Source organism: Semicossyphus pulcher, unplaced genomic scaffold (genome assembly GCF_022749685.1).
Source record: "Semicossyphus pulcher isolate SPU_LCO1_2020_fin unplaced genomic scaffold, fSemPul1.0.p SCAF_21, whole genome shotgun sequence".
In the NCBI taxonomy this organism is placed as follows: domain Eukaryota; kingdom Metazoa; phylum Chordata; class Actinopteri; order Labriformes; family Labridae; genus Semicossyphus; species Semicossyphus pulcher.
The window spans coordinates 22,253,707-22,266,759 of record NW_027211695.1 but is presented as its reverse complement, the minus strand read 5'-3'; the positions used below and the strand labels follow the sequence as shown (position 1 = coordinate 22,266,759).

Here is a 13,053-nt window from a genome sequence, read left to right as displayed (position 1 = left end):
AGGTTTCCTGCAAACACGTCGGCTGCTCTGCGAACGAGGGCTCGCCGACTGGAATCCTCCTGGGTTTCACCGACACGCCGACCACCGACAGGCAGTCTGTGTGCAGATGCTGACCTGCATGTTCTCTCTCTCTCCCTGTGTGTGTGTGTGTGTGTGTGTGTGTGTGTGTGTGTGTGTGTGTGTGTGTTAAAGCATGTGTGTTCCTGAGGTATTAACTTGCAATAGGTTTTGATAATGCAGGATGTAAACCTGTACTCTTAAAGGGCACCAGGGCTAAAGAGAGAGAGAGTGTGTGTGTGTGTGTGTGTGTGTGTGTGTGTGTGTGTGTGTGTGTGTGTGTGTGTGTGTGTGTGTGTGTGTGTGTGTGTGTGTGTGTGTGCGCGCGCGTTAAATGTTCACAGTGTAATTTTGTGTAATTGAGGTCAAACCGCGGAGCCACTACACGCTCTGTTTACAGACTATGAATACTAATGATTTAAAGATCTTTACTCTGAACAAAGAATGGCTGTTAACTCTAGAACCACCAAGGTGCTACAAACTGTGTGCACATCTTATTCCAATACTGTTAGAATAATTACAACCTTTTATTTTCAAAGCAAAGGAGGAAGAGAGAGCCCACAACTCAGCATGATAATGTTATTATAAGTTTAAAGCATGTTTTATACAGTAAAAGTACAAATATACAGTATAATACTCCGTATTCTTTTTGTATAAGCTGAAATACTGTTGAAACTTTTTTCCAAGGAGAAATGCGACAAACAGACGTCACATCGCTCTCCTCAAAGCCACCAGACTCCACTGGCAAAAGCAGTGATTTTACCTCACAGAACGCAGGAGCTGCGTCTGTGTCTGCCTCGGTCTGTGAGCTTGTTTGTGTTGTTGTGAAACTTTAAATGGTTATTTTGGGTCCAACACAATATTTGGGTAACACACAACAACACAAACAAACCCACCAGTTGAGGTAACAGTCGACCAGTAGCTCCCGTCTCCTGTGAGCTAAAATCACTGTTTTTCTGAATGGAGTCTGGTGTGAGAGCGATGTAACGTCTGTGTGTGGTTAAAACAATCATCTTCCTCTGTAACAAAAAGGTCTATCTCTGTAGGGATCCTTTCTGTCATGTTGTCACACACTTAGAATAACAATCTGAGCCTGTCAGTGGAAACAACAAGAACTTTTAGTGGACGACCTTTGACCCATCAAGGACTATGTTGCAGCCATCACAGCCTGTTTCACTGCTGCAGGACGAACACATCTACTGGAGACATTCACACACTGTTTGTTCCTTATTTAACCCAAAAACATGTTAAAATAGAGCCCAGGTTTAAAAATACTGAAACTCCTCTTTAAGATAAAACTTTAATCTGATACACAAAATTATTCCCTACCTGGAAACTCTTACCAGATTCCTGCACTCACACACTCACTTTAAGAGGCGTGTTTTATGTATTTTTTATACCCAAACCCTCAGTGAAATGTAAAACGAGCACACTTGCTGCCTTTCAGGCCGGAGCAGCCCGTGCCCTGCAGTCCTGCAGAGCTGGAGCAGCTCTGAGGATTAAAGACACATTGATCAGGCTCTTCACCTCCTCTGCCCGCCTCTACATCATGTATGAATTAAACATATCTGAGGATGGACACGTCTTTGAATGTAAAAAGACTGGATCAATTAATGTCAACTCTCAAACCAACAACATTAGTAAAAGCCACTTCAAAGGCTCTTTAGAAATGTCCGTCTTCAAAAGAGCGAATCATCAAAGGACTGTGGATTTGTGTTTGTTCTCGAGTGTGTCGTCGCTTTTGTGCTGCATTCACGATTGTTCAAGTCATCAGCCCGAGGACCCTCAGGAAGCCTTTTCTCTGCAACGCTCGGAATCTATTTCAGGTTTTTATCTTTTCCAGCTCAATGCAGAATATTTGTGTCACAGTGAGCTGCACCACTGCAGACACACAACACACACACATGCTCATGTGTAAATGTTTGTGTGTTAACGAGACACAAGGACTAGTTCGTGCACATTTACAACCAAACAGACCCTCCACACACAGATTTAATCCTGTGTATCTGTGTAATCTTGTGCCTCTTCTTCCCCTGCTGATTACAAACCATTAATCTGAGTCAAAGCTGCTGTGAAGAGCGGAAACTGATCATGGTGCGCCATCTAGGGGTGGTAAGAGAAGTGATGCAGGGTTTTATTTTCAGCTTCTTCCCTGAGCAGTGTGGTGCACGCAGGTGTCTGTCTTTGGTCAAGAATATCATTTTGGTATGATTTATGAAAACAAACTAAAATTCTGTGATAACATAGAATAAATATTTAAAACAAAAAACATTAAGTCAGTGATATGTGTTTGACATAAAACTGACAATGATGGAAAGTGTTTGATAAATAAAAGAAGCTACAGTAGCCTAAACATTTATTTATCCTTTAATCCATTTATCTATTTACTATTATTACTTGCATATTTAAAACTTCCAAATCATTACAATCATTGAAAAAGGCCCTATTCAGAGTAACAGTCTGTAGAATTACTATTAGTTCTAAGCGGCAGCTAAATATATTAAAAACGTTTGATATAATAGAACTTTTCTGTTGAGTCGGGGCAAAACGCGAATTCTGCATTGTTTGTCCTAAACGACGTACCCTCTCCTTGTCCTCATCGTTGTCCGAGTCCATTGGTTGAAAAGTTCTCCTTCAACTCAACCCGGAAGTAAACACTCGATCAGCTTTCTTACGTATATCCACTGGTTCTTTTGGTAAGTTTTGTACAGATTTTAAAGGTTTATTCATTTTTTGATCACAGATGGTTATTAGAAAAAGTTTCTTTACTTAAATCAGAAAGAACCCGCGGAAACAGAGATCTGCAGGAGGAGCAGGTTAGCTCAAACGTTAGCCCGGGAAGATACTCCGTTCTAAACATTTTCCTTTTGTGAACTTCTAGTTTGCCTTTCACACAAGTATTCATCACTCAGACGGGAATATAATTTAACTAGATTAAGGTGCACAGAAGGTTCAGTGTAATACTAATTGCGTGAGCAGCACACTAAAGCTAACGTGAAGTTAGCCTCAGATATGGATAGAATAAATGGTCAGACTGTCGTCATTCAGCCTCAGCATGAAGTCAGATTAACAAACATAATAAAGTCAGACGCCCCGCTGTCTTCATGGTTTCTGAGACACGTTAAAAGTTCTTTAAAAAGACTTTAAAAGTTAGCACTTCAGTTAAAAGGTAAGATAAAACATAGATACAGTGAGTGAACATTATGTTTGCATGACACTCACCTGTCGTTGGTCTTCATGTGTGCTGATGGAGCTCTGCCTGTCTGCAGTGGAGATCATGGCGTCACCCAGCAGTCTGTCTCTGCTGGGCTTCAAGCAGCTGTCGGTCCACCTGGTGGACTGTCTGAAGGCACCAGCACACCTGGGAGCAGTTGTGAGGCCAGAAGGTGAGCAGCTGATATTAGAGTCCCCCAAGAAACACAACAAGACCTGGTTGGTTCCTGCTAGATCTGCGTATAAATTTTTTTTTTTTTTAAATGTGTGGAAGTCAACTTTAAAGCATGTGAATGAACTTTATTCTGTAGTTTAACTAATTAATTCTCTGGTTTCTTGAGGCTTAATTAATAATCTAAAGAGATAAACATCCAAATAGATGGTGTGATTTTATTGGTGCAGTCCTTTGTCCCAATATCCTCTTTGAAACTGCCTCAGTGTTTTAACTCTGCTCTCATAAGTGCCCCTGTCTTCCCTTCAGACTCGTCAGATGACCCCTCAGTCCTCGCTGTAAGGGATCTGTCTGTCTGCTTGGTGGACTGCATGAAACCTTCAGGACTGAGTAGGAAGCACGCAGACTGGTGCAGCGCTGACGTCGGAGCAGAGATCGGTTTGTACAAAGTAGAAGAGCAAGCGTCTGAGTGTGACGACAACGACTCCAACCAGGAGGAAACTGCAGAAAGACATGAAGTGCAGCCGAGTCACGTGTGGGCTGATGGGACGCTGTTGATGTTTCAGGAGGACGTCGGCGGGTCAGACGGGGTGACTTGGCTCATACAGGACCAAGAACTATCAGACACAATGTCGCAGAGCGGCCCTTCAGACAGCGTCAGCACACCAGAGCAATGTGAGGCTGTGGAGGAAGAAGCCTCGGAGCCCGGAGGTGGAGGTAAATATTACATCTAATGAAATAGAATTTCACCCTGAAGGAAAACTGAGCCTTAATGTCTACCAAACTGACATATGAAGACCATTTGAGGAAAACACTTCCCAACTTATTAGCATTGAATGTTCTTGGAACGAAACTGAATTTTAACTGTATTTCTTCCTTTCTGTTTTTTTCCAACCGCCCTTTCTTCTGTTTTTTCGCAAACACAGCCGAGAAAAACCAGCAGAAGGATGCGTCTGAACCCGAACATCACCACTGCGAGCATTGTGGGAAATCCTTCACAAGGAGGAAGAGCAGCATCAGACACCAGCGGCATCGCTACAGCAAAACAGGAGGCACAACGAGTCCGCCAGAGCCAGAGCAGACCGAGCAGGAGAGGCATTCCTACACCGAGTGCAGCCTGACTTTCAGGACTAAACGCCACCTGAGAGTGCATGCACGTGTTCACAGAGAGAACAGAGAAAATCACCAGGGGAAAGAAACTTCTAAAGAGGCTCCACGAGAGAGACTTCACGCCTGCACACAATGCAACAAGAGCTTCTACTTGTTGCGCACCCTGCGGCAGCACCTCCTTACCCACACAGGAGAGAAACCTTACAGCTGCAAGGTTTGCGGAAGGCAGTTTGGGAGGGAGGGCACACTGAAGGAGCACCAGCTGATCCATACAGGGGAGAAACCGTTCCAGTGTGAACAGTGTGGCAAGACCTGCACCAGGAAAGGAGACCTGAAAAAACACATGCTGAGTCACTCAGAGGAGAAACCGCACAGCTGCAGCTACTGCACCAAAAGCTTCAAGCATCTGGCAAAACTGAAGGTGCATGAAACGGTCCACACAGGGGAGAAACTCCACCAGTGTGATTCATGTCCGAAGCAGTTTAGACTCCAAAACTCGCTGGCAAAACACCAGTACACCCACTCAGGAGAGAAACCGTACAAATGCACCCAGTGCCCCAAGGCCTTCAGCAACAGAAGCAACTTAAGGAAACACCAGATGATACACACCGGGGAGAAACCGCACCGCTGCTCACACTGCGGGAAGAGCTGGCGGCTCCTGCAGCACCTCATCATCCACGAGCGCAGTCACACGGGAGAGAAACCATACACGTGTGACAAGTGTGGGAAAGCTTATGCTCAACCCACAGCGCTGAAAAGACATCAGTCATCTCACCAGGGGAAACCGCCACGCTGCTCCTTGTGTGGGCAGAACTTTGCTGAGCTCGCAGAGCTGACCAATCACAAGTGTGAGGAGACGTCAGAGAGACCACACCGCTGCTCTCAGTGTGGAAAGTGCTTCGCGCAGGCTGCGAGTCTGAAAAATCACCAGTTGATCCACTCAGGGGAGAAACCCTACGACTGCAAGGAGTGCGGGAAGCGATTTAACGACAAAGGAAACCTCAACAAACACATCCGCATTCACACGGGCGAGAAGCCCTTTGAGTGTGAGTTCTGTAAGAAGGGCTTCAGGCTCCTGCAACACCTCACGTACCACCGATCAACACACAAGTAAGAATAGAGACACTGAGAGGGAGGAAGAATCTGTACCTGAGCGCCTAAGTGTCTGTGCTGCTATAAAACGACAGTTCTGTGCCACTATGTTAAGCTCCCCCCGCCTTCTTCTGTGCCTTTAACAACAGTCAGTTAAACTGAGGAGACCATGTTTAAGTTGGAACCAAAACATGTAAAACCAGAGTTAATCTTACTGAAGTCATTAAAACACAGAACATATGGCACACACAGTCTTTACACATTGAGACCGACAGTCATCGTTTGAGTTTGGGTTCATGTGGAAGCTTCCGGGCTGCAGCAGCTAGCTTCAAACAACAGAAGTGTTTGAAAAGCAAACATGAAGTTAAATTTGAAGATACTACTTCTCTACTCTTCTTGTTCGCTCCCTGCTGGACTGAGCTCTGCTGTTCTACACTGATGATGGCGACAATGATGGTCAGACTCTAAGTTCCTGCAGCCGGCTATGACAGCGTTTTCAGCCTACACAGGTCTTCATTACTTCATCAACAAGGTACATCTCTGATGCATAAGCTGCCCACAGATCTACCTCTCACTCTGCACTGTGTGGCTTTGAGCAATCTGTAACTGATGGTGAGGCATCGTGAAATTTCTCCAGTAGGTGGCGTTGCTGCTGCATGAAACCCGTCACATAAATCCAGATTAACTGCGACCAGAAGCCTTCATGAGTTTGGTTTGACTTACTGAAAAGACTGCGGGGACGTTTTGACGCCGTTACGCAAGAAAATAAAGTTTACTTTGGATTGTGGGTCGCTGAGTTAATCAGAAAACACACTAAAAAGAAATGTCCTATCAGAGTTTCCATTTATTTCTATGGTTTTTTGTTTCAAACGTTGATTTGAGAACAATTTTCATAATTAATTCTGATGCATCTGGTCGTAAAGCGCATTAAAGTTTTCTGTCATCACAGAAGCTGGTGTTTCCAATGTTTTTTGTTTGTGAATAAGATGAAATTAATAAAGATTTCAGTAACATGACCTTTGATCCAAACAAAAAGGACATTGTGTCAATTGTATGTTAAACGTTTTGCATTAAAACAACATCTTTGTTTACCTATGAAGGAGATGAAACATTTTCTTTCTGCATTGTGTCACCGTACGCCGTTACTAGCTTTGTATTTAACACACAGATATTAGAATGCTGTAGATGTTGTAAATCTTTGCGAGAATGCAAATGATTCATTGAACTTTTTCAGCTCTGACAACAAACAAACTGCACTAAAGAAGGAAAACTGCTCAGACGGGTAAAATGAGGAGCAAACCACAGCAAGAGTCGGCGTATGTGTCCTCAGTTTGTCATCGCTTGAGTAACTACTGGCTCATAATACTTCCAGTGCTGTTTGTCACTGTTTGCTTTAAGAGAAAACACTGATTCATACACCAGTAAATCCTGTATCAAAGGACCGGGTTGGCGTTGTGTTCAGTGCGGGGGTGCAGCAAAGATACACACAGTACAACAAACAGCCTCCAATCGATCAGCGCTAACAGCACACGTTGCTCAACTCTGATGTGACCTGACGGATGAGTCACAGACCGAAGCAGGAGGCTTCAAATGACCCGACGGCAGCGTTAGAGCCGCATTCAGAAAGCAGCCTTCACACAGGGGACCAACGACAGCAGCAAAGATGGAGAGACTCACCTCACTCGTCTGCCTCGCTTTGATTTGTGTGGCTTCGACTCGGGTGAGATTTTATATATTTAATCTCAGATATTATGAGCTGAAACTTAGTTACATTTCTTTTCATAATTCTTTTCTTGTGTTATGTAATTAAATCTTTTTATCCACTGTTAAGCTCGTTATCAAAGCAACACCTAGTTTAGTAAATGAACTAAAAAACATTTCAATCTAATTTCACTTTTTTCCCACTGTTGCACTTTTTTGTAACCTGTTCTGTAAAGGTGATAACTACATTTAATTTATGCTTTTAGTGTTTTTTAACCACATTTTTATTCAACGCATGAAAGGATTCTGACTTGTGTTCCCTGTTTGAGCAGCTGCTAACACATAGCATTACTGCCTTTCTACAGAAGTAAACATTTAGACACCCTGTGTAAACTATACGGTAAATATGATGTTTATGTAACTATAACTGTTATTACTCTTCCACCTAGTTGGTAGGATTGTATATAACAGGAAATATCTGATGATAGCTGATATATTTGTCTCTTGGTTTTCTCGTGGCGTTGTCTTTGTGCAGTTATCCTCTGATGTAAACTTTCCTCTCTTTACCTCTGTCCGTCTCCAGGCCCAGATGCCGATTGACCCCAGAGGAGCTCGACCGGTGGAGCAAGGCACCAGAGCCGATAAATGTGACACCAAGAGGGAGTGGCCTTTCTGCACAGATGATGATTGGGTAAAGCTTCTTTATTAGTCTGATCCTCACGATTTCTTACTGCGTCCAAAAACACAACTTATCAGAATTGTAGCTTTTCAAATTAAATGTTTTATTTTTATCTCCCTTAAAGGGAAATTTAAGTATTTAAAACCAGATTTTTCACATCATTTGGGGTTTTGGAATTTGAAGTTGCTCTAGATTGCCTCAGTGAGTGGCTGCATGATCTATTTGTGCATGCTTCTGATGAAATCAGTCCACTAAAAGGGATTGTTTTTGTCTCTGAGAGGCTCACATTGTTATTCTGAATGTCTGACAACATTTCAGACCCTTTTTGACAAAGTGAGATGCTTTTTTTTTTTTAAACCGGAAACGGTCATTACATCGCTCTCTTCAAGGCCACCAGACTCCACTGACCTCACAGAACACATAGTCGCTGGGCTGCTGCTGCCACAGTGTAACGAGTTAGATCTTTTGTGGAACATAAATATTGTGTTGGAACTGAACTAACCCAGCACACAACAAAGTCAATGACACGAATAGACTAACCTAGAGAGGCAGCAGTCGACCAGCAACTCTCCAACGTAAAATGTTTTTGTCAGTGGGGTCTGGTGGCTTTGCAGCGAGCGGTGTAACAGCTGTTTGTTGTAGAAAAAGGTCGATCTCTGTAGTGGTCACTTAGTTTTTATGATTTGCCTATAATTTGCCAAAAAAAAGGATCAGTCATTACAGCCTGTTTCTCTGCAGTTGGCTGGATAGATCTACTGGACCAATTCCAAAACTTTTTGTACCTACAAGTCATTTAGACCCCAAATTATTCTTCTGAGGTCAAAGCAGCTCTTTCTCCTCTCTCACCATCCCTCTCCTTCCTCCATCAGGGCCATAAATGTCCGTCCGGCTGCAGGATTCAGGGTGTGATGGATAAATATGACCGCACCCTGCTGAAGAAGATTGAGAAGATCCGCAGCCTCCTGGATCAGAACAAGGCCAAGCACCGCTCTGCCGACCAGGTGTCCAAACAGACCTACGACTACCTGAAGGACAAGCTCACCATCGACGCTGGTTAGTTTACTTCCTGTACACGTTCAGCTTCAACCAAGCGTAGAGGGAGTGTGATGTTTACTGATACGTAGAGAAGAGCATTATGTTTTATCCAAATGAATCTGTCCTCTCAGTGTCTGAATATGTATTGATCCTAATGCATCCTGCTTCCTTCCACCAGGACATGATAACAGCTATTTCGACCTGGCCCAGAATCTGCGTAAGAGAATCACAGACATGAAGATCAAGATCGACAGACAGCTGAGGATCCTCGCCGCCCTGAAGGATCGCGTCAAGGACCAGGTGGTGGAGATGCAGAGGCTGGAGGTACGGAGTCACAACTGGGACAAAAACACACGTTTTCATGTATCTGTACTCAGTGTAGTTTACATTACAAAGACAGAGGCTGTGTTTTCGTCCAGGAGGAACAGCCCGATGGGGACAATAATTATGTCACATTATAGATGTGTTGTTGTCTTATAAACCACTTATTTCTCAACATTCATGTGTTCATTGTACGTTAAAAGATTTTTAAACCTGCTGCGGCCTCCTCCACAGAGTTGGTGCATGTAAACACACTGCTAAACTGATTTCTAACTCTGCGTCTCCTCAGGTGGACATCGATATCAAGCTCCGCTCCTGCAAAGGATCCTGTGCGGGCTACTCCGAGTACCAGGTGGACAAGGAGAGCTACACTGCACTGGAAAAGCAGGTACGGACCTGAGGAGAATACCCTGACTGAAGGATTTAGACTCCACATTTAGCTCCTGGACTTTTCAAATCATTTTAATACATTTTTAATTGTGAATTTCTGCACAAACCCAACAAAAGAAATCTAGTGACGTTTTTTGTTTTACCTATAAAACTTTGTGAATGTGTATATCTGCTGAGTTGTGCTTCTCCTCTCGGCATGTTTCTGTGGTCATATGTTGGCTTCAAAGCAGATATCTCGATGTTTAAGACTTAGAGAATGATTTTTACTCCAGATTTCCAGTGGCCTAAAGTAGACTTTGTTTTCCTCCTAATCGTTTCCCAGGTCAGCCAGCTGGACTCCCAGTCTCCTAAGGAGTCCGTTGGGACGCTGTACGTGATGAAGAGCCGGCCGCTGCAGCAGGTCCTCGTGTCTTCAGTGTTCAAGTCCAAAGACGCAGAGCAGTCGGCAAACATGTTCCCTGATGTGAGACACTTTACGTTGGTTTGACAGTGAAGTCTTTTTACAGACTTTTACATCATGAAAGTTTCCTCATGAATTACCATCGATGCACTTTCAAAGACAGATAGTCACTGCAGTTTAAACGATACTGGCCTCGTGTTTCTGTGAACTCACAAGGTGTTCATATGTTTTAAAGCAGCATGGATGCATGTGCGTCCTCTCCACTCCTGACACAACTTAAAGAGTATTCCATATTGTTCCATATTTTTATGAACCTATTGTAAATGGTTTCTTCTTTGCTTCCTCAGGTGAACATAAAACATCTTGAAATACAGCCAGAAGGCTCCAGTTCATTCCCAGCAACCGTCTCCAAAGACTCAGGTACTTCCTTCTCTTCATCCACATCTTCATCCTCAACATCAGGGTCCTCAGGGTCCTACGGGCCCTCCGGGTCCTCCGGGTCCTCCGGGTCCTCCGGGTCCTCCGGGTCCTCCTCTTCCTCCTCTTCCTCCATCACTGAGCTTGGAGGATACGGAGACGGGAATTTATTTGGTGGAGGCGGCTTTCCCAGCTCAAGCCACACCTCACTAACAATCACCTGCACCAGGCGCAGGACAATTATCGATCACACGAAGGACGGCCCGGTGGAAAGGGTGGAGGAGGTTGTAGAGAGCGGCGCCGCGTGCCAGTCCATGGTGGACGCTGACCGTTCATCAAGCTCCTCCTCTTCTTCATCTATGACCAGCTTCCACTCCGGTGGTACCAAGACAAGCCTCTTTGAAGATGCAAAGTCTGGATTTGGGGATTCATTCGCGCTCGACCTTGGCGGTTTCGGGATTGGCACTGGAGAAGAGGACGTCCCTGATTTCCAAGCTCGAAGTGTGAAGAGTGTGCGCGTCGAGCGGCAGGCCGATTATATAGGAAAAGGTACCAAAACATCAGACCAGGAGTAAAACTTTCAAGGGCAAGAACGGCGCATTCAGCTAGCCAGCTCGCTTTTAGCACCAGCTAGCTTACTAGCTAGCCTTATGTACCAAAAATATGAAGTGAACAAAGTAATTGTAGATGTTTAGAACTTCAAATCGGTTTACATTCCCATTGAATGTAAAGATTTTCATTGTTATTTAGGTACGTCAGGAAACTGTGTAATCCGCGACACTGAATAAAAAAGGTTCAAAACAACTGGATATAAATTCTTATGCAGCCCAAAGTCCTGCATTGTACAGAGAAAGTGACTGATGATTGGATAACATTCAGGCTAACAGAGCCAAAGAGTATTAGTTGGAAACACTGCATGCAGATTGATAAAAGTTGGTTGAAAAGGTGTTTAAGTGCTCCAGGTGTTGCCCAGTATGCAGGGAAAGTGACCGTTAGTGCTTTGATCACTGCAGTAAATTTCAGGAAGCCGAGCCAAGCCGGTCCAAACTAATCGCGGTCTGCGGTGTGCCCCTCTCTGTTCGCAGATTGCGTCGAAGCCTACCAGAAGCACCTGACAGGGGAAACGAGCGGCCTGTTTAAGATCAAACCGGGCGGCACAGGCTCCACAAAGGTAGTGGAGGTTTACTGCCAGCAGGAGGGGCTGATGGGCGGGTGGTTGTTAGTCCAGCAAAGAGAGAGTGGCGCGCTCAGTTTTAACCGCACCTGGGCCGAATACCGCAACGGGTTTGGTTCAGTTGATGCAAAGGGCAAGGGGGAGTTTTGGCTAGGCAACCAAAATCTCCACCTGTTAACTAATCAGGGCGAGACCATGCTGAAGGTGGAGTTGGAGGATTGGGAAGGGGGAGCAGCCAGTGCTGAGTACACAATCAGGGTTGGCTCAGAGGAGGAGGGGTACCCGCTGCATGTGTCCGGTTATTCTGGGGATGCTGGGGACGCTCTGGTGAATCCTAATTCTCATATGAGTTCTTTCCTGTCCCACAATGGGATGAAATTCAGCACCTTTGACAAGGACAACGACAAGTGGGAGGAGAATTGTTCAGAGATGTATGGGGGTGGGTGGTGGTACAACAACTGCCAGTCAGCTAACCTGAATGGGATTTATTATAAAGGAAAGTACGACCCGGAGAACAACACGCCATATGAGGTCGAAAACGGTGTCATCTGGGAGACGTATAAAGAACCCAATTACAGCCTGAAAACCGTAAGGATGTTTACTCGATCAACTGCTTTTTAGGAATCCAGATCAAATATACTACATTTGTATTTCCACCCAAAAAACTGGACACAAAAAAGGCAGAGATAGGATAAGCCAAAGATTTAAAAGAGAAGCGAGCACTGAAACTGCAGATAAATATTTGAGGCCAAAAATCAAAGTTGGATTCAGAACTTTAGAGCGTTCGTCTTCTCGTAAATCATTCTGAGATTTCAGAATCCTGTTAAAACAGTGTCAGTGTGTCATTAACATTTGTGTTGACTCTTTTCCTCTCATCAGTACTTTGTGTAAATGTCATTGACCTTTTTGTTAGCGTTGTCTAACCAGTGTTCTCAGAACAACCTGATGTTTCCACAGAGGAGAAATGACTGAACTCTGCTCGATCAATAAAGATTCAATGTTCACTTCAGCCACTGTGGTTTGTCTTATTTACTTTTAAATAACAAATAGCACTAAAACTTCAGATCACTTTTTGTGGTTTTACTAAAAGACTTTCTTTTCTCATAAATCAACACCAAAAACAAATTGAACAAATTTTTGTCAGAAAAGTAAGTCGTGAATTATCAGTAAATTGTTTTACAACACTTAACACTTATTTATTGTAACTTTCATTGACAGTAATCAAAAGAAAAAATCCACCAAATTTGCCGAATTAGCCTTCACTTATTTATTAATTATTAATTGTTACAATT

The 13,053-nt window shown here is 43.9% G+C and overlaps 2 protein-coding genes across 2 annotated transcripts; both read left to right on the top strand.

Annotated features, from left to right (window-relative positions):
- Positions 1 to 3,334: 3,334 nt before the first annotated feature.
- On the top strand, positions 3,335 to 6,447 carry LOC138600499 (zinc finger protein ZFP2-like). The gene is made up of 3 exons (XM_069671919.1): positions 3,335 to 3,443; positions 3,752 to 4,159; positions 4,369 to 6,447. Exons 1-3 carry the CDS (start codon positions 3,335 to 3,337, stop codon positions 5,664 to 5,666), a joined length of 1,815 nt encoding a protein of 604 aa, XP_069528020.1. The 3' UTR covers positions 5,667 to 6,447.
- An 860-nt stretch (positions 6,448 to 7,307) lies between these two features.
- On the top strand, positions 7,308 to 12,770 carry LOC138600879 (fibrinogen alpha chain-like). Its single transcript, XM_069672409.1, has 8 exons — positions 7,308 to 7,364; positions 7,929 to 8,036; positions 8,894 to 9,077; positions 9,238 to 9,383; positions 9,670 to 9,768; positions 10,093 to 10,233; positions 10,518 to 11,136; positions 11,673 to 12,770. The coding sequence occupies exons 1-8, from the start codon at positions 7,308 to 7,310 to the stop codon at positions 12,380 to 12,382; spliced, it is 2,064 nt and encodes a 687-aa protein (XP_069528510.1). The 3' UTR covers positions 12,383 to 12,770.
- Positions 12,771 to 13,053: the final 283 nt, after the last annotated feature.